General features: G+C 46.6%; 1 protein-coding gene across 2 annotated transcripts in view; it reads left to right on the top strand.

Moving 5' to 3' along the window:
• The window catches only part of SLC30A6 (solute carrier family 30 member 6), an 84,265-nt gene that overhangs the window by 48,548 nt on the left and 13,869 nt on the right, over positions 1-21,848 (top strand). For both annotated transcript variants that reach the window (XM_075339457.1, XM_075339456.1), the window contains exons 12-13: positions 13,283-13,330; positions 21,690-21,758. In XM_075339457.1, the coding sequence (XP_075195572.1) occupies positions 13,283-13,330; positions 21,690-21,758 (117 nt within the window). The remainder of the gene's footprint in view (positions 1-13,282; positions 13,331-21,689; positions 21,759-21,848) is intronic.

Raw genomic sequence — 21,848 nt, 5'->3', positions numbered from 1 at the left:
TTTCCCACTTTGAGTAGATCACAACGAGAGTCTCTGGAGGCGGACATCACACTGGATGAAGTGATTACTGCCATCCGGATATGGCTAGGGGGAAATCTCCGGGTCCAGATGGCCTTCCCATAGAATTCTATAGTAAATATTGTGACATATTGGCCCCGATTCTTTTAGAGGTTTTCTCACATTTTTCAGCCGGCGACTCTCTTTAGTCATGCTGAGGAAGGAGGGTAAAGACCCACTAGACTGCGGTTCATACCATCCTATATCCCTAGTTAACGTGGATTACAAGATCTTTACCAAAATACTGGCGTCCAGGCTTAATTCAGTCATATTGAGTATAGTTCACCCAGATCAAACCGGATTTATGCCTGGGAAAAACACCTCTATAAATATAAGACGGGTCCAGTCCATAGTGCAATATAGCACACAGGTCCAGGAGAACGAATGTTCCTTGGCCTCGCTGGATGCGGCCAAGGCATTTGACTCGGTAGAATGGCCATTTTTATTTGCCTGCCTCCAGAGATTCACCTTTTGGGCCTAAATTCAGTAATTGGATTCATATATTGTATAGGTCCCCGACAGCCAGGATACTAGTCAATGCTGCTATGTCTACACCCTTCTCATTGAATTGGGGCACAAGACAGGGATGCCCTCTGTCTCCAGCATTGTTTGCACTAGTTATTGAAGCTTTGGCAATTAGAATCCGCTCTCATCCACAGATCACTGGAATCACTATAGCCGACCGCACAGATCAAATAGGATTGTATGCGGATGACATGGTTGTCTTCTTAGATCGAGTGCAAGAGACTCTACCGGTGGTTATAGACACTATATAGATAAATTTGGGGAGTTTTCGGGACTACGCATCAACTGGGATAAGTCGGCTTTGATGCCATTAATGCATGGGTCTGGAATTTCAATGGAGGGTAGGTCACCTCTGCAAGTGGTAACTAGCTTTAAATACCTGGGAATACACATACCGAAAGACCATACACTAGACCTGCAGACGAGTATAACACCACTTCTGGAGCACGTTAACTTAAATATAACTTGTGGAGCAAGCTACCCCTGTCAGTGGTTGGCAGAATAAATTTAATCAAAATGATATTACTACCAAAGCTTAGCTATACACTACAACATAGTGCACTATCAGTACCCAAATCCTTCTTCTCAATGTTGAACTCGCTTACTACCTTTTTCATATGGGGGAAATCCAGACCCAAACTTCGGTTATCCATTTTACAGAGATCCAAAAGACTGGGAGGCATGGCTTTACCGGAGTTCTTCCTCTACTACCTCGCGGGACAGCTTAGGGCACTAGAGACTTGAATGCCTGGATGTCAGCTGCCAAACTCTGAGAGTCACTTGGCACACGCGGCTGGGACTGATTGTTTGTTTAATGGGTTTTCTGGAATCAGATGGACTGAGAACACCACGGCAATTACCCCTCCTCAGGTTGGCAAGATTAGTCTGGCGACAAGCCAAGAGGGTGGCACACTTCGAAGGGGTGGTGGCGGAACTCCCATTATGGGGGAATAGCCACTTCCATACTCTGAGAGATCACCCCTCAGCGCAATTCTGGGCCACTCACAGCGTCAGTGCATTAGGTGATCTTTTTGTCCCGGGAACCACAACCTTCAAGTCCTCTGAACAAGTCCAGATTGAATATAATGTTCCAAGATCACAGTTTTTAGATACCTGCAGATTTGCACAGCGATTCAATCCCACATACAGAAAATTGGAGTGAGGAAATTGATATCATCACTTCCTATGATAGGTATTCTAAAATCACAAGGACCTCAAGGCCTAATCTCAGCTATATATACTTACCTGTTGTCGGTGGGGGTGGAGTCGGACCCCTTGCCAGCCCAGGATAGATGGAAATCTCTAATTCCCTCTCTACAGGGAGAGGAATGGGAAGAGATATTGGTATCTCCGACTGCGGTATCCCCTTCGGTTAATAATAAGTTGATTCAGTGCTACATTGTCCACCAGGCATACCTTACTCCAACTCGATTATTTAGTACTAGAAGGTGGCCCGATTCTACGCATCGGGTATTCTAGAATTTACGTATTGTGTAGTTCATGTATGATTTTTGTTTATATATATATATATATATATATATATATAGATATAGATATAGATATAGATATAGATATAGATATAGATATAGATGTTGTTGTGTGTAGTTACTAAGTGTTTGTGTAGGGCGCTGTACATGTTCTGGATGTTGTCTGGGTGTGATGGGGGGTGAGAGCGGTGTTGTATGTGTGTTGCGTTGTTTGTGGAGCGTTGTGTGTTGCGCGGTTTGTGTGTGTGTGGTGTGTTTTGGGGGAGGTATGTTTTGTGCAATGTGTGTGTTGTGCGGTATGTGCGTATATTTGTGTGTGCCGCGGTGTTTGTGTGTTGGGTGTTGTGTGTGTCCAGCGTTGTCTGTGTTTGTGGGTGTCTGTGTAGGGCAGTTGTTTGTGGTTCCCAGTGTGTGTGTGTGTGTGTGTGTGTGTGTGTGTGTGTGTGTGTGTGTGTGCATCAGCCTCTCTTCTCTCAGCCTCCCTCAGCATCAGCCTCCCTCTCCCAGCCTCCCCAAGCATCAGCCTCCACCAGCATCAGCCTCTCTCCTTCCAGCCTCCCCCAGCATCAGCCTCCGCCAGCATCAGCCTCTCTCCTTCCAGCCTCCTCCAGCATCAGCCTCCCTCTCCCAGCCTTCCCCAGGATCAGCCTCTCTCCTCCCAGCCTCCGTCCTCCCAGCCTTCCCCAGCATCAGCTTTCCCCTCCCAGCCTCCCTCAGCATCAGCCTTCCCCAGCATCAGCCTCTCTCCTCCCAGCCTCAGCCTCTCTCCTTCCAGCCTCCCCCAGCATCAGCCTCTCTCCTTCCAGCCTCCCTCAGCATCAGCCTCCCCATCCCAGCCTTCCCCAGGATCAGCCTCTCTCCTCCCAGCCTCCTTCCTCCCAGCCTCCCCCTCCCAGCCTCCCTCAGCATCAGCCTTCCGCTCCCAGCCTCCCCCAGCATCAGCCTCCCCAAGCATCAGCCTCCACCAGCATCAGCCTCTCTCCTTCCAGCCTCCCCCAGCATCAGCCTCTCTCCTTCCAGCCTCCCTCAGCAGCCTCCCGTTCCCAGCCTTCCCCAGATCAGCCTCTCTCCTCCCAGCCTCCTTCCTCCCAGCCTCCCTCAGCATCAGCCTTCCCCTCCCAGTCTCCCCCAGCATCAGCCTCCCCAAGCATCAGCCTCCACCAGCATTAGCCTCTCTCCTTCCAGCCTCCCCCAGCATCAGCCTCCCCAAGCATCAGCCTCCACCAGCATCAGCCTCCCTCGTCCCAGCCTCCCCCAGCATCAGCCTCCCCCTCCCAGCCTCCCCCAGCATCAGCCTCTCTCCTCCCAGCCTTCCCCATGATCAGCCTCTCTGCTCCCAGCCTCCTCCAGCACGCCGTGCTCCTCTGCCGACACTCACACACCCGATCGCATCCACTCACACACACCCGATCGCATCCACTCACACACACACCCGATCGCATCCACTCACACACACACACCCGATCGCATCCACTCACACACACACCCGATCGCATCCACTCACACACACCCGATCGCATCCACTCACACACACCCGATCGCATCCACTCACACACACCCGATCGCATCCACTCACACACACCCGATCGCATCCACTCACACACACCCGATCGCATCCACTCACACACACACCCGATCGCATCCACTCACACACACACCCGATCGCATCCACTCACACACACACCCGATCGCATACACTCACACACACAGACACTGACGATATCGCACATACGCGCTGATACTCACAACATCCGGAGATATCACATGCCTCTGGCCATGTGATCCTCCGTCAGGTCCTGGAAGATCACAACAGCACAGTATCGAGGCCGAGAAGCAAGCGATATCGCCGGATGCTGTGAGTGTGTGGATGCGATGTGAGGTGTGTGTGTGAGGTGTGTGTGTGAGGTGTGTGTGTGAGGTGTGTGTGTGAGGTGTGTGTGTGTGAGGTGTGTGTGTGTGAGGTGTGTGTGTGTGAGGTGTGTGTGTGTGAGGTGTGTGTGTGAGGTGTGTGTGTGAGGTGTGTGTGTGAGGTGTGTGTGTGAGGTGTGTGTGTGAGGTGTGTGTGTGAGGTGTGTGTGTGAGGTGTGTGTGTGTGAGGTGTGTGTGTGTGAGGTGTGTGTGTGTGAGGTGTGTGTGTGTGAGGTGTGTGTGTGAGGTGAGTGTGATCTGATGTGTGTGTATGTTTGTGTGTGTGCTGTTATGTGTGTGCGTGTGGATCTTCCGCCGCAGCAGGACCTTGATGCGCTTGTAACCATGCGAGCATGGTTACCAACGTATCCACACCACTCCCGTGCGAGCGGGGGCCGGGGGGGGGGGGAGGTGGAGGTGGGGGTGGGGGTGGGGGAGGAGTACAGTACTCACCTCCGTGACAGCCGTGTCAGTTCGGGGAATGCGCGAGGGGGTGAGGGGGGGGGGGGGAGTACAGTACTCACCTCCGTGACAGCCGTGTCAGTTCGGGGAATGCGCGGGGGGAGGGAGGGGGCGGGGCCAGAGCTAGCGTGCATTGCGTGAGGGGGGCGGGGCGTGGCGTGGCCGAATTGCCAATGCCTGCAGGGTGCCGGGGCGAGAGGCCAATCTGTGGGGGGGGCGGAGCCTGGGCGAGCGGCTGGCCAATCCGTGTGGGGGCGCAGCCTGGGCGAGCGGCCAATCGGTGTGGGGGGGCGGGGCCATGGCGAGCCCAGCGGCCAATCAGCTTTGTGTCACCGTAAGGACACAATTTTGGAGCATGACAGACAGACAGATAGACAGACAGACAGACAGACAGAATAAGGCAATTATATATATAGATGGGCCATTGTCGTACATTGGAGTGCCCGAGGTGTCATCTCTCAGGGGCAAATTTCATACATATGATTTGGAGCTGTCCCAATATATCTTCGTACTGGCGGGGAGTGACATCTCTGCTATCATCGATTGTGTCAATTCCTGTTTTGTGTGACCCTTTGATATGCCTGTTTGGGGTGGTGGAGGAAGAGTCCTGGGATCATTACATGACAATATTCCTCAGAGAGGCATTGTTTCTGGCTAGGAAATTAATAGGTCTGAGGTGGATGGGAGATTCGAATCCAACTGTGCGGTCCTGGGTTAAACTAGTCAATGCAACCATAGTCTATGAGCGGGTGGTATATTATAATAGGGGGTGCCCGGGAAAATTTAACAAAATCTGGGATTTGTGGAATTCTTCTCCAGACACACTTGCGGAGGTTTGAGAGAGATTATGCGGATAATGGTGGTTCCCGTTAGATGTTGGGATATGAAACACTGTCCAATGGTATATTGAGGTATAATAATGCAATGTGGCTGTTGTTGTTCTTTATTTCTTCCTTTTTCTATTCCTCTTTCTATCTAGTTTTCAAAATATGATCATGCTGATAGTTAGAGCTGTTCTTATGCTCAATATAAAATTATATATATATGCAAATGATAAGAAGTATGGATAATAACATTGTTCTATCTTAAGTGCTAAAGATATTATGGACTTTATATGACTGTTCATTGTTATATTCAAATATTACTATCTATATACTGAGCTATTTTTATATGGCAAATGTCAATTGTACCATGTTTGAAATTGTTAATAAAACGAAGTTAAAAAAAAGAATGTATTACATGAAGGTAAAATAAAAAATTCTAAAGTTGCTGTTGTGTTTTGTGCACAACTCTTTACTACATGGCAGGCTCCACAATAATAAGAAAACCAAGTGTTCTTCCCAGGGAAAGCTGTAGAGAGGCTGAAGACCTGAGGAGAGAATCACTTATACAGGGGTCTAATACTTCTGCAATAGTGGATATGGGTAGTGGGTGTCGTATAGCAAAACCTTTTAAAAACCAAAATAAGTAAAAATAGCAAAGAAGAGCACTGCTGGAGAAATGCCCGGCTTTGATTGATGAATGTGTGGTATGTATGTGGACATACCGGTTGGAGAGGTGGCACATTCTTGCATTCCACTTTCCTTGGTTTAGCTGCATTTTTGCAGTAGAGGGAGCGGTGACTTACAGGACCAGATGTATTCTACGTGCAGGAGAAGAGCTACTCTACCATAGGGTATGATGGGGTAATTTCTGCACATAATGTATACCATTGGTTCAAAAATGAATTCCCAAACAAACCCCGTAACATTACTCAGTGAGCAGTTCTGTAGAAATAATGATATAGCGGTGTAATACAGTTTTATTCTTTTATAGAAAGGGTGGTTCCTTCTTAGACATTTATGACACATGCTCAGGATATGCCACAAATGGGCACATCCTACGGCTGGCTGCATGTAGGCGGGGAGCCAAACTGCCCAATTGGTGACTTCCAATTGGATTCAGGTCAAGTCTGAATCCAGAACAGAACTTTATCTTCACTCCGCCTGAACCTGATCTTCCATGGGTCCGCTTGTCTCTATTGATCGCACATGCGCTGCTCTCTGTATTTACTTGTATGAGAGTTCTGAGAATTACATTGTTTTCTTACTACTGATGTAATATTGGTGTTACTATTGCTTTCTTCTCATTGGTGCCTTTAGGAGAAGGTAGTTTCAGATCTCTTATAACAGTCATAGGCATTGCACTGTGACATATTCCTTATATTGTTACACAGTGCATGTTCTTTATGTCTAAAAAAGAAATTGCTGAATATGTGCCAGTGAGGTCCCCTTGAGTCTCTGCCCATAAAGACCCTGAAAGGTATAATTCAGTCTCCTATGTGGCACTGACGATCTCAGATGTTGGTATGGCTGAGTGATTTAGAAGACCCTCCATCTTTGATATCGGGGCTCATCAGCTGTTTTAGGGTGCGAGCGTATGACCCGCACGATTATCGGATCGCATCACCTGGCGCGGCCGCACACTCTTCGGACAGGAGCATGTCAGCTGCATGTATTTCTATGCAGCTGACAGGCTCCTGTCCGAAGAGTGTGCAGTCATGCCGGGTGATGCGATCTGATCATCGTGCGGGTCATACACTCGTGTGAGCGCATCTTACTCTGTGCCCAGAGCATGAGACGGTCTGATTAGGTCTGTTTTTCAGCCAGGGCTCCATGATGACAGGTGTCCTGAGACATTGAGGCATTGTCTCACATTGCAGCATCGTATCTAATCATCTCTTTTGGTGTCACTTTGTAACCTGCAACATCATTGCAATTGTTTTCAAATGTTTTGGATTTTCGGCAGCTGCTCACAGCTCGCATGCCACTCGCTTGTCGATGGTTACAATTTAGGTTGCATGTGATTTGTCTTTTTTTTTTTTTTTTACTAAACCACAAAATCTTATCTCTAATAAAGTCGCTCGACTTGTCGGAGTATCGCTGTTGCTTGTCACATGTAGCCCAAGCCTCAAGCACAGGCTGCATGGCCAAAAATCGTTGTGTGCTATGGCTCCATTGCATCATTGTGCAAGTAAATGGGATAGCATTACAACCCGCAAAAAGTCACAACCAGTTGGATTTTTGTTTTTTGTGACCGTTGTGTTACCTTACGGACCACAATGCAACTCCATTCACTTGCACTTTGCTGTGATGTAGCAGCGGCATACTGTGATCTTGGCCACGTGACCTGTGTAGCCCCAATCGTATAACAACCTCGCCTGTGCAAATGGGCCAATCATTCCATTCACTACTAAAACGTTTGGATATTTGATCAGGACTATCTGGGTTTCCTATATATTTTAATACCGTAGTAAGAGTTATTGCTTCCTGTGTGCCTGACCATAGTGTGTGCACATACCTGAGATAAGGAGAATAGACAGGACAGGGATTGATCTCAGGAATGCGGCTTCACCCCATCTTCTCCACCTCCCCCATTAACACCCCTAATTTACATGTTTTTCGGATGTGGTGGATGGAGATGTTTTGGCTCAGTCATAAGGGAAATGGAGAATATCTAAGCACAGAGGGAATGGTGTTTTTCTCCCTCTGCTTACACTTTATCACCAGAACCATAAGGTCCAGTTCATGTGTCTAGGTTTTGACAACAATAAACCAAATAACTTTCAGTACCAGTCCAAAGTTTGGACTCACTGATCGGAATATTGGTCTCTCTCGATTATGGGACCGTTCAATACAAAACTTTGTAGCGTAAATGCTTCAAATGATTTTGTACAAAAATCTATATTTTGTAGTTAAAGGCGGAAAAAAGAACTCACTTTTCCGGATCTTCACAGCTCCTCTTTTAGAGGTTACTCAATCCTTAATGGTTTTTACTTTGTGGTCCCATCTTAATACAGCAGAAAACAGCTGATAATCGGCGCAGGAATACGGCATTAATGGCTGTGTCCAGGGATTGGATCAGTGGGCAGTTCTGGCCGTTTCCAGTGTATCAAGACAGGTACATCAAGTAGAGACCAGGAGATCTGTGAAAGTGGGTTATTATTCCTTTTTTATTATTTTTTTTAACCAATCTCAGGCCTTTTAAAAATACTTTTATCCACTGGACAACCCCTTTAATGCTGGTGTATGAGTGCATTGTTTTAAAGATGCAAGATGTTGCCACTCAATTATTCAGTCATTTTAAGGATCATATATTAGTTGTAATAAGTGTCTGCATAACGTATGTAATCAGCCTGTCCCCTTTATCATTAATTAGTGGGGTCTTTCCTCGTGCCTGCCTGATGAAGAATGTTAGTCATAAATAGTCTTATTTGGGGCTTTACCACTTTTACTTTATAACTTGTGCCGCGCATCGAAGTAACAAAAAAAATGACTCTCCATTATGGTCGCGGTTTTGGTTATCCAGATATTTTAGTTATTCGTCAGTTGTGACTTTGTGAATGTTTTTGCTCAAGTGCTCTCCACTACCATGGTGCTGTACAAATTATTTTTTTTTTTAGTTTTTTTTTTGCCCATCTGATAGCTAATTTGACATTTTAGGCTTATTGAGAGCAAAAGAACCCAAAATAATAAGCATATTTGGTTATGCGCCAATTCATCAAACAGTATGCACCAATTTTGTTGAATTTGACACAAAATCGACCAGTGCAAAAAGACGAAAAAAAATAAAGACCAGGCAATCTACCCCAGGAACATTTTTGTGGTTTTTCGTACATTTGGCTTAAAGAGTTGTACACTTTGGGTTTTTTTTTGTTCAGATATTCAAATCAGTTTTCCTCATTTTCATGATACCTGGAGCATAATTTTTATGCTATTTTCATTTTTTTTTTTGTTTGGCACTGATATTAGTGGGAAATTAAAGGAAACCTGTCTGTTTTTGCCATTACTGTTTTTTTTATTTTTTTAATTTTAATAACCACAAAGGACCCCTGATATCTATTTTAAAATTTGTTTCACTTTCTAACAATTGTTTTCATATATCGGACAGGTTTTTTTTCCCCCAATGGTGGCGGCCATAACAATTTTAATCGGTAGCGTGGTAGCGGCTTTTTTATTTTTTTTTTTCTTTCTGCATTTAATTTATGTATTTCATTTTCATTTATTGCAAATATTGTGTTCTCCATAAGGTCATAAAGACCTTTGAGGGAATTTCAAGAAATACTTTTTTCATGCCTGATTCTCCTTTTAACTGGGGATGGTATGGTAGCCAAAGTTATAGTGGGAATTCATCTTCCTGTCTACACACCAGATTTTTGCTACTTCATCTGAGAGCAGCATAACATAGGCAAAGAGATTTTGACAGTAACCTCATTTATCTTAGATTACTGGGTGCAGCCATTCTAACTTTATTTCAGAATTGAGTGCAGCAGAGCTAGGAGCTGGCCTTGCCCACACCAGACTCTCTATAGAGATTATGCATTGACTGTGAGGTGTCAATCACAGTGGGGAGCGTGCTGGACTGCTGTGCAGGAGACACTGAGTCACACTAATGTTAATCACAAAGCAATGAACTCCTTAGTATAAGTAAACAGTACACAAGTGGTCAAAATTGTTGGTACCCCTCACTTAATGAAAGAAAAACCCACAATGGTCACAGAAATAACTTGAATTTTGACAAAAGTAATAAAAAATCTATGAAAAAGAACAAATGAAAGTCAGACATTGCTTTTCAGGTTCCACAGAATTTATTTTTTAAAATAAAACTCATGAAATAGGCGTGAACAGAAGTGATGGTACCCCTAAAAATAATGTGATAATGTGACAAAAAGGACATGTTAAATCAAGTTGTGTCTACAATCTTGTAATCAGTCAGTGGACCTGTATATTGGGCTACAGATACTCACTGTGCTGTTTGGTGACATGGTGTGTACCACACTCAACATGGACCAGAGGAAGCAAAGGAAAGAGTTGTCTCAGGAGATTAGAAAGAAAATTATAGACCAGAATGTTAAAGGTAAAGGTTATAAGACCATCTCTAAGCAGCTTGATGTTCCTGTGACTACAGTTGCACATATTATTCAGAAATTTAGGATCCATGGCACTGTAGCCAACTTCCTTGGGTGTGGCTGCAGAAGGAAAATTGATGACAAGTTAAAGAGACGGCTAATACAAATGGTAACAAAAGAGCCCAGAAAAACCTCTAGAGAGATTAATTGTGAACTTCACGCTCAAGGAACATCAGTGTCAGATCGCACCATCCATCATTGTTTGAGCCAAAGTGGACTTTATCGGAGACAACCAAGGAGGACACCATTGTTGAAGAAAAAAAAAAAAAATCATAAAAAAGTCAGACTGGAATTTGCCAAACTACATGTTGACAAGCCACAAAGCAGATGAGACAAAAATGGACAGATTAAACAAAAATGGAACTTGTGGCAAGGCACATCAGCTCTATGTTCACAGATGGAAAATGAAGCATATCAAGAAAAGAACACTGTCCCTACTGTGAAACATGGAGGATGCTCTGTTATGTTCTGGGGTTGCTATACTGCATGTAGCACAGGGTATCTTGAATCTGTGAAGGGTACTATGAAATCTCAAGACTATCAAGGGATTCTAGAGAGAAATGTGCTGCCCAGTGTCAGAAATTTTAGTCTCAGTTGCAGGTCAAGGGTCTTGCAACAGGATAATGACCCAAAACACACAGCTAAAAACACCCAAGAATGGCTAAGAGGAAAACACTGGACTATTCTGAAGTGGCCTTCTGTGAGCCCTGACCTAAATCCTATTGAGCATCTTTGGAAAGAGCTGAAACATGCCGTCTGGAAAAGGCAACCTTCAAACACCAGACAACTGGAGCCGTTTGCTTTTGAGGAGTGGCCAAAATACCTGTGGAGAGGAGCAGAAGTCTCATTGACAGTTACGGAATCGTTTGATTGCAGTGATTGCCTCAACAGGCTGTGCAACAAAATATTAAGTGGAGGAGGAGGAGGGTGCCATCATTTCTGTCCAGACCTGTTTCATGAGTTTTTTTTATTTTTTTAACAATTCTGTGGAAGCAGAAAAGCAATGTCTGACTTTCATTTGTTCATTTTCATAGATTTTGTATTACTTTTGTCAGATTCAAGTTATTTCTGTGACCATTGTGGGTTTTCTTTCATTAAACGAGGGGTACCAACAATTTTGACCACGTGTGTAGCTCATACACAGATGAGAGAAACAGATGTCTTTTTTTCTGTTTTATCTCTTGCAGCATGCTGTCCTCAGCTTATGTTGCAAAATCCTGGTGACAGATTCCCTTTAACCCATTGCAGTCATATCCAAGACGCTTGTTTAATGAATGGTGATCGTGTTAAAACTTTCCTATAGAAAAAGTGCAAATTACTGCTAAAGAGTTATGGGGTGGTTCTTATAATCACACTAGCAGGTCCTTAAAGACGTTGCCCACTACAGGAGAACTCCAATTTAAAGGCTAATGTGTAATAAAAATTTAAATAAAAAATCAAAACGTATACTTCCTGCAACGGTCCCTTTTCAGCGACGTCTCCCAGTGGTAACATGATATTGTTTTGTGACATGATCACTGCAGCCTTTTATGTTTCTGTCAATCCTCTAGGCAGGGTAGAGGCTACTTGGGGCAAAAAAGTTTAAAGTTCTGTGTCTAATCACCTGACCGGACAGTCCCATGACTGAAACCCAGGGACCAAAAAGTCAAGGACTGGTAACCGAGAAGTGCGCAGCATAAATGGGCCCGCTTTCAACTTGTGGAAAAGCATATCTGTGGGTTACTTGATAAAGGGAGAATGCCAAGATTGTGTCAGGTTGTTCTAAAGACAAAGAGAGCAACTTTTTTTTTTTTTTATTCCAATAGATTTTTATGGATGGATGATGGTTTCAAAGCAAACATTGTAACAGACATTAAGGAACATGTAAGCCAATGAGAACATCGCCCTAACGGGCATGTCAGGCCATTCAAAGCCAGAAGTACAAGATAAAAAAATGTGGGGGTGGTAAGTGTAAGGGGGGGGGGGGGGCTGTAGCGTATTTGTATTTCAAAATAGTAACTGAAGTATGTAAAACCTTGAGAGAGTCACAAAGAGGGCAACTTTGAAGAATATAAACTATGAGGATATATTTGATCATTTTCTTTTCATTTATATTACTTCTTAGTTCTAATAATTGTAATATCTTTAAAAATGTAAACGAAAAATAAAAAAAACCCTTGTATTTGTGTGTAAAGCTGCAGCTTGTACTGTATATTCCACCTTAGAGTATGTTCACACTTGTAATTTTTGCTGCATATTTTACGCAGCATATTTGGTGCGTTTATGCGGCATTTTACAGCACATGCATGATCAATGAGATGCTAAAATCTCATGCACATGTTGCGTTTTTCTATCTTTTTGTTTTAAACCCTGTTGTGGTTTTGTGAAGACACAGCATGTCAATTCTTTCAGCGGTTTTGCTGCGCTTTTTACCCATTCAAACGAATAGGTAAAAGGCCAATGTAAAAACGCACAAAAAAATGCGACTAAATGCCAAGTGTGAACCTACCCTTGATGTTCTAAATGGCTGGTAAGATTTATGCTTCCGGTGGAATCTTATCATGAGATTGAGGTATAAGCCCCTACAGACCCCAGCAGTCTGATCCCCGCGGTTTCCTCCCATCACATGTACTCACATCCACGCTTCTGCATCTCATCACATCACTTGTGGGTGTGGTTACAGTAAGTGACAGGTCTGACAAACACTTATCACATGAACCCGAGCCAAATACAACACATGCACAAACAGATCCTGATTTTACCTATAAACAAATCTGCTTCCGATCTGTATCCTGGTCACACTATATGGTTGTGTCATCTGATCATTAGGGATTAGATAACGTCTAAGGTATTTCTGCAGAGATTGTTCATGCATTTTAACAAATGGTGTTTTTTTTGTTTTTTTTTTTTTCTATAGACTACACCACCACATGTCATTGGCCAACTGGATAAACTACTTAGAGAGGTAAGCAAAGCCAAGGGAATGAAAATCAGAGATTAAATTAAAGGGTCTTTAAACCATTTTTTCCCTCAAAGGTACAGACCAGCATGGTCTAAAAATAATATAAATAATGCGTCTACTTTTCTTGTGCTGTTTTTGTTTGTAGTTGATTGTATAGGTTGTAATTCACCACTTGCTTCCACAAATGAACACCCACTTACTAAGCCTCCATCACTCCTTTCATAGCTGTTTCGGTCCCCACCGGTCTTTACGCTTTCTCCTCAGGCAGTGATGCACATGTGGCTGCTGACTGGCACTGGACATACTATTCCCATCATACACTCATGACTGCTGCAGTCAATCACTGTCTGCAGCAGTAATTGCTTCTTTTTGGCTCAGTGGTTAGCACTGCAGCCTTGCAGCGCTTGGGGTCCTGGGTTCTAGTCCCACCAAGGACAACATCTGCAAGGAGTTTGTATGTTTTCCCCGTGTTTGCGTGGGTTTCCTCCGGGTACTCCGGTTTCCTCCCACGCTCCAAAAACATACTGATGGGGAATTTCAATTGTGAGCCCCAATGGGCACAGTGTTGCCAATGTATGTAAAGTGCTATGGAATTAATAGCTCTATATAACTGAATAAATATTATTATTTTTTGTAGACATTGTCTGAGATGAGGCGGCTCAGACTTGTCACATGTCTTACTGTAGGATCTTTTGTGTAGGTGCTGTCCACAAACTGGAAAAGTAATGCACAAGTGTAAGGAGTGGCTGCTACTGTTTAAGTAAAGTGTACAAAGGTGGAGATGTTGTTTTAAGCACTGAGAAACCAATTTTGTGATTGCAGTGGTGACACCTCAAACTTTTCTTTGCTGCTCATAATTAAAGCTCTGTCATGGGTCTTCCAAACGCAATCAATCATTTTTCAACTGGCTAACACAGTAGCAAAACGTTTTTCTTCGGCGCTCCATTGGGAGACCCAGACGATTGGGTGTATAGCACTGCCTCCGGAGGTCACACAAAGCAATTACACTAAAAAGTGTAAGGCCCCTCCCCTTCTGGCTATACACCCCCAGTGGGATCACTGGCTCACCAGTTTTCTGCTTTGTGCGAAGGAGGTCCGACATCCACGCATAGCTCCACTGTTTAGTCAGCAGTAGCTGCTGACTATATCGGATGGAAGAAAAGAGGGCCCATATGGGGCCCCCAGCATGCTCCCTTCTTACCCCACTTGTGGTTTGTAAGGTTGAGGTACCCATTGCGGGTACGGAGGCTGGAGCCCACATGCTGTTTTCCTTCCCCATCCCCCTGAGGGGCTCTGAGGAAGTGGGATCTTACCGGCCACCAAGCCCTGAGGCCGGGCTCCATCCACAGACCCATAGAACCTGCTGGATGTGGAGCGGGAGTGCCGTTCAGGGACAAGGCCCTGCAACTTTCAGGTACTCTGTGTCCCCGTATGGCAGGCCACGCACACCCCAGGCTTGCTGGGTGTACTAGTGCGCCGGGGACTGTAGCGCTGTGCGCTGGGCTTATAGTCCCCGCAGATTACTGGGGGACTTTATGTGTGTGGATCGCCGCGCCGACCGCCCCTGGAGCGGCGGCGCAGCTGCGACTTGTAGTGCGCCGGGGACGCGCCGACCGCGCTTTTACGGCGGCGGCGCTTCTAACTTTAGTTCCCGGTTTTTCTGCGGCCTAGCTCCGCTTCGTTAACGCCCCCCACCCTGTCAATCAGGGTAGGGGAGAGACGTTGTTCAATCGGCAGCGCCGAGGGCTGGAGCACGATTTACATGCTCCAGCCCTCTCACTGAGCACAGTAGGACACAGGCTTCGCGCTTTTTCTCTGTGCACGCCCTAGGCCCACCCCCAGGCTTGCAGCTCCCCAGGACGCCGGCAGCCATTATACACATGCAGTCTGGCTGGAGAACGGACGCAGGCTCTGGGGGACCCAGGCTAGGGATTTCTGGCGACCACACACCCGCGCTAAGCGGGCGGTAAGCAGCACATACGTGCGGCCCCACTAGTGCCACAGTGTTATATTTGTGTACTGTTTTTCGCTGTACCAGATATATTTATATATATTTATATATACTGCACTGTTCGGTCGCTTCTTGGCTGTATACCCTATATTACTCTGGGGAGACAACAACATGTCATCCACAAAACGCAAGGGTGCCAAGGCAAGGGCTGCTTACACTGCTTGTACAGCATGTGGGGCTAATCTACCAGCAGGCTCCAAAGACTCTCATTGTGTGCAATGTTCAGTCCCAGTGGCACTTCGTCAGCCAGAGCCTATGGTGGTGGTAGCCCAGGCAGAGTCGCCTGCGACCCCTGCCCCGGTGACGGGGTCAGAATTTGCAGTTTTTGCTGATAAAATGTCTGTGACTATGGCAAAAATCCTGGAAACCTTGCAGTCCAGGCCAGTTGCTCAGACCATGGACACCGCTGTGTCTATGTTCCCCGGCCCCCCTCAGCTGGAATTAATCCGTAATTCAAGGGGGTCCCAGGCATCACAGGCTGAGGGCTCTGACTCCGCTGACAGTCCCAGTCCGCCTAAGCGAGCTCGCTGGGAGAGACCCTCCACGTCATCACGCGGATCAGGGTCTCAGCGAGAAGGGTCTCTATATGATGACTCAGAGGTGGGTGATCAGGATTGTCCTGACGCCGCACTCAATTTGGATACGCCAGATGGTGACGCCATGGTAAATGACCTTATAGCGGCCATCAATAGGCTGTTGGATATTTCTCCCCCAGCCCCTTCTGCAGAGGAGGCAGCTGCACAGCAGGAGAAATTCCATTTCCTGTATCCCAAGCGTAAATTGAGTACTTTTCTGGACCACTCTGACTTCAGAGAATCCATCCAGAAACATAATACTTATCCGGACAAGCGTTTTTCTAAACGCCTTAAGGATACACGTTATCCTTTTCCCCCTGACGTGGTCAAACGCTGGACCCAGTGTCCAAAAGTGGACCCTCCAATATCCAGGCTGGCAGCTAGATCCATAGTTGCAGTGGAGGATGGGGCTTCACTTAAAGATGCCAATGACAGACAGATGGACCTTTGGTTGAAATCTGTCTATGAAGCTATCGGCGCGTCGTTTGCTCCAGCATTCGCCGCCGTGTGGGCGCTCCAAGCTATTTCAGCTGGTCTGGCACAGGTGGACTCTCTCATACGTCCAGCAGTGCCGCAAGTGGCGTCCCTAACTACACAAATGTCTGCGTTTGCGACCTACGCTATCAATGCGGTACTGGACTCTACGAGCCGTACCTCAATGGCATCCGCCAACTCTGTAGTTTTGCGCAGAGCCTTGTGGTTAAAAGAATGGAAAGCAGATTCTGCTTCTAAAAAATGTTTAACCAGCTTGCCATTATCTGGAGACAGACTGTTTGGTGAGCAATTGGCGGAAATCATTAAACAGTCCAAAGGTAAGGACTCCTCCTTACCCCAGCCCAGATCAAGCAAACCTCCACAGAGGAAGTGGCAGTCAAAGTTTCGGTCCTTTCGAGGCTCGGGCAAGCCCCAATTCTCCTCGTCCAAAGGGACTCAGAGCAAAGAAGCTCTGATTCCTGGCGGGCTCACTCACGCCCCAAGAAAGCAACCGGAGGTACCGCTTCCAAGGCGGCTGCCTCATGACTTTCGGCCGCCTCCCTCCGCATCCTCGGTCGGTGGCAGGCTCTCCCGCTTTTGCGACATTTGGCTGCCACAGGTCAAAGACCGGTGGGTAACAGACATTTTGTCTCACGGGTACAGGATAGAGTTTAGTTCTCGTCCTCCGCCTCGGTTCTTCAGAACTTCCCCACATCCCGACCGAGCAGATGCCCTTCTGCAGGCGGTGAATTCTCTAAGAGCAGAAGGAGTGGTGGTCCCTGTTCCTCTTCAGGAACGAGGTCAAGGTTTTCACTCCAATCTCTTTGTGGTGCCAAAAAAGGACGGCTCATTCCGTCCTGTTCTGGACCTAAAACTGCTCAACAATCATGTGAACGCCAGGCGGTTCCGGATGGAATCCCTCCGCTCAGTCATTGCCTCAATGTCTCAAGGAGATTTCCTAGCATCAATAGACATCAAAGATGATTATCTCCACGTGCCGATTGCTACAGAGCACCAACGCTTTCTACGCTTCGTGATGGGAGACGACCATCTTCAGTTCGTAGCTCTGCCATTTGGTCTGGCGACAGCCCCACGGGTGTTCACCAAGATCATGGCGGCAGTGGTAGCAGTCTTGCACTCTCAGGGACACTCTGTGATCCCTTACTTGGACGATCTACTGGTCAAGGCACCCTCTCAAGAGGCATGCCAACTCAGCTTGACTGTTGCACTGGAGACTCTCCAGACGTTCGGGTGGATCATCAACTTCTCAAAGTCAAATCTGTCACCGACCCAATCACTAACGTATCTTGGCATGGAGTTTCATACTCTCTCAGCGATAGTGAAGCTTCCGCTGGACAAGCAGCGGTCTCTACAGACTGGGGTGCAGGCTCTCCTTCAAAGTCAGTCGCACTCCTTAAGACGCCTCATGCACTTCCTCGGGAAGATGGTGGCGGCAATAGAGGCGGTTCCGTTTGCGCAGTTTCATCTGCGCCCACTTCAATGGGACATTCTCCGCCAATGGGACGGGAAGTCAACATCCCTGGACAGGAAAGTCTCCCTTTCCCAGACGGCCAAGGACTCTCTGCAGTGGTGGCTTCTTCCCACCTCATTATCACAGGGAAGATCCTTCCTACCACCGTCTTGGGCGGTGGTCACGACAGACGCGAGTCTGTCAGGGTGGGGAGCAGTTTTTCTCCACCACAGGGCTCAGGGTACGTGGACTCAGCAGGAGTCCACCCTTCAGATCAATGTTCTGGAAATCAGAGCAGTGTATCTTGCCCTACTAGCCTTCCAGCAGTGGCTGGAAGGAAGGCAGATCCGAATTCAGTCGGACAACTCCACAGCAGTGGCATACATCAACCACCAAGGGGGGACACGCAGTCTGCAAGCCTTCCAGGAAGTCCGGCGGATTCTGATGTGGGTGGAAGCCACGGCCTCCACCATATCCGCAGTTCACATCCCCGGCGTAGAAAACTGGGAAGCAGACTTCCTCAGTCGCCAGGGCATGGACGCAGGGGAATGGTCCCTTCACCCAGACGTGCTTCAGGAAATCTGTCGCCGAGGGGGAAGGCCGGACGTCGACCTAATGGCGTCCCGGCACAACAACAAGGTCCCAGCCTTCATGGCACGGTCTCGCGATCAAAGAGCGCTGGCGGCAGACGCCCTAGTGCAAGATTGGTCGCAGTTCCGGCTCCCTTATGTGTTTCCACCTCTGGCACTCTTGCCCAGAGTGCTACGCAAGATCAGATCCGATTGCAGCCGCGTCATACTCGTCGCCCCAGACTGGCCGAGGAGGGCGTGGTATCCGGATCTGTGGCAGCTCACGGTCGGCCAACCGTGGGCACTACCAGACCGACCAGACTTACTGTCCCAAGGGCCGTTTTTCCATCGGAATTCTGCGGCCCTGAACCTGACTGTGTGGCCATTGAGTCCTGGATCCTAGCGTCTTCAGGATTATCCCAAGGGGTCGTTGCCACCATGAGACAGGCTAGGAAGCCCACGTCCGCTAAGATCTACCACAGAACGTGGAGGATATTCTTATCCTGGTGCTCTGCTCAGGGAGTGTCTCCCTGGCCATTTGCATGGCCTACCTTTCTTTCTTTCCTGCAATCTGGGTTAGAAAAAGGTTTGTCGCTCGGCTCCCTTAAAGGTCAGGTCTCGGCGCTATCCGTCTTTTTTTCAGAGGCGTTTGGCACGCCTTCCTAAGGTGCGCACGTTCCTACAGGGGGTTTGCCATATCGTACCCCCGTACAAGCGGCCGTTAGATCCATGGGATCTGAACAGGGTACTAGTTGCCCTCCAGAAGCCGCCCTTCGAGCCTCTGAGAGAGTTTTCACTTTCTAGACTATCACAGAAAGTGGTTTTTCTGGTAGCGATCACATCTCTTCGGAGAGTGTCTGAGCTGGCACATCCAAGGCTCCCTTCCTGGTCTTCCACCAGGACAAGGTAGTGCTGCGCCCCATTCAGGAGTTTCTCCCGAAGGTGGTATCCTCTTTTCATCTGAATCAGGATATCTCTTGCCTTCGTTTTGTCCTCATGCAGTTCATCAGTAGGAGAAGGATTTACATTTGTTAGATCTGGTGAGAGCACTCAGAATCTACATTTCCCGCACGGCGCCCTTGCGCCGTTCGGATGCACTCTTTGTCCTTGTCGCTGGTAAGCGCAAAGGGTCGCAGGCTTCTAAGGCCACCCTGGCTCGATGGATCAAAGAACCAATTCTTGAAGCCTACCGTTCTGCTGGGCTTCCGGTTCCATCAGGGCTGAAGGCCCATTCTACCAGAGCCGTGGGTGCGTCCTGGGCATTGCGACACCAGGCTACGGCTCAACAGGTGTGCCAGGCAGCTGCCTGGTCGAGCCTGCACACTTTCACCAAACATTATCAGGTGCATACCTATGCTTCGGCGGACGCCAGCCTAGGTAGAAGAGTCCTGCAGGCGGCAGTTGCCTCCCTATAGGGGAGGGCTGTCTTGCAGCTCTAACATGAGGTATTCTTTACCCACCCAGGGACAGCTTTTGGACGTCCCAATCGTCTGGGTCTCCCAATGGAGCGCCGAAGAAGAAGGGAATTTTGTTACTTACCGTAAATTCCTTTTCTTCTAGCTCCTATTGGGAGACCCAGCACCCGCCCTGTTGTCCTTCGGGATTTTTGGGTGTTTTTCGGGTACACATGTTGTTCATGTTGAACGGTTTTCAGTTCTCCGACGTTACTTCGGAGTGAATTTGTTTAAACCAGTTATTGGCTTTCCTCCTTCTTGCTTTTGCACTAAAACTGGTGAGCCAGTGATCCCACTGGGGGTGTATAGCCAGAAGGGGAGGGGCCTTACACTTTTTAGTGTAATTGCTTTGTGTGACCTCCGGAGGCAGTGCTATACACCCAATCGTCTGGGTCTCCCAATAGGAGCTAGAAGAAAAGGAATTTACGGTAAGTAACAAAATTCCCTTCTTTCCTTTTAACTAAAAATGGAGGATACCAGAATGTAGCGCACAACTATGGAACATGAAGTCAATCATTTTCCAAATGAATAGCACGAGAATACAAAAAGAAAAATGGCACATTTAGGTTCCAACGCTAAGGACTGGGGGCCATCTTAATATCATTTATTGAATGAGGATGAGTTGAAATCCCAGTTGCTGGTCAGGGTAGACGTGACAGCTACTGAAAAGAAAATCCCTTTCTAACCCCAGACAACCTCCTTAAAGAATTTAAAACTAGTTTTGATTTTTGAGACTTTAATTCTTTCTTCACATTTAGCCAACTGTGTGGATATCCATTCAAGTGCCCAGGCACCCCAAGAAAAGATGCACCCGAATTCTAATTTTATGCGGGAACATAAGTATTTAATAAAAAAGATGAATTGGTAGATCTGACAGGGGCTCTTAACCCCATTTCACCACAGCCAATTTCAGATTCAATCAAATTTATAGTTTCGAAAATATTTAACGTTGTATTGTTTGTTTTTTTTGTTTTTCTTTTCCTCAGGGGAATTTGTCACCAGGTTTTTGCCATTTAATCTTCAAGCAGTATAACGTAGGGGGGAGAAATCCTGATTCCAGCAATGTGTCTGGGCTACTGATTGTAGTTTTGATAAAATCATTGATTAATCAGCAGTAGATTATCATTAGAGGACTACTTGGCGTGCTGCCTGGTAGTCCAGCATATTCATGAGCTCTGTATAACTGCTAGATCTGCAGCAGAGAAAACATTGATTTTATCAAAATAACAGCAAACCACTCAGTGAGTGACACATTGCTGGAATAAGGGTCTCTTTCTCTACATTATGCTGCTCTCAGATGAGGAAGAAAAAAACCTGGTGACGAATTCCCTTTAAGAGACTTTGAACCTGCAATTGTTTGATGATTTCTTTTATATTCTACATTACTACAGTATTACACTTTATAGCAGAAATGATATCCATCTAGGAGGAGCAACTGGGGGTCTTCAGCAAGCATCCAGCTGCCATGACATCCTACAGGCACCGGAAACCCAGCTATATAAATGCTGCTATTAGAGATTGATAGCGACATTTAGACCATTGAAAAGCATCAATCAAAACCAGCTCTGGCCACTGCTCTTACAGGCAGATACCGGCTATATAACAGAGCCGCCATCTACCGGGTGTGGTGTGGGATCAACTCCTGAGCCCACCTTATTTTGGGACCTCTCTCATAGGACATCGGGAATGGGTGAAAATTTACTTAATCATAAAGTGGTGATAAACATTGTATTATTAATAACATTGGAAATGTCTTACTATTATGAGCTTTTTTTAAAATTCATTTTATTTTTGTCTTCATTTTTTAGGTGTCTACTTTAGATGGTGTTCTGGAAGTCCGCAATGAGCATTTTTGGACTTTGGGATTTGGGACCATGGTAAGTGAGAAATGTGAATATACGTGTATCATGTAGCAGTTACATACATTATACGAAGTTCATCTATCCACAGAAATGTAGATGGTAGGT

Source organism: Anomaloglossus baeobatrachus, chromosome 3 (assembly GCF_048569485.1).
Source record: "Anomaloglossus baeobatrachus isolate aAnoBae1 chromosome 3, aAnoBae1.hap1, whole genome shotgun sequence".
Lineage (NCBI taxonomy): Eukaryota > Metazoa > Chordata > Amphibia > Anura > Aromobatidae > Anomaloglossus > Anomaloglossus baeobatrachus.
This window is presented reverse-complemented; position numbering and strand designations above follow the sequence as displayed.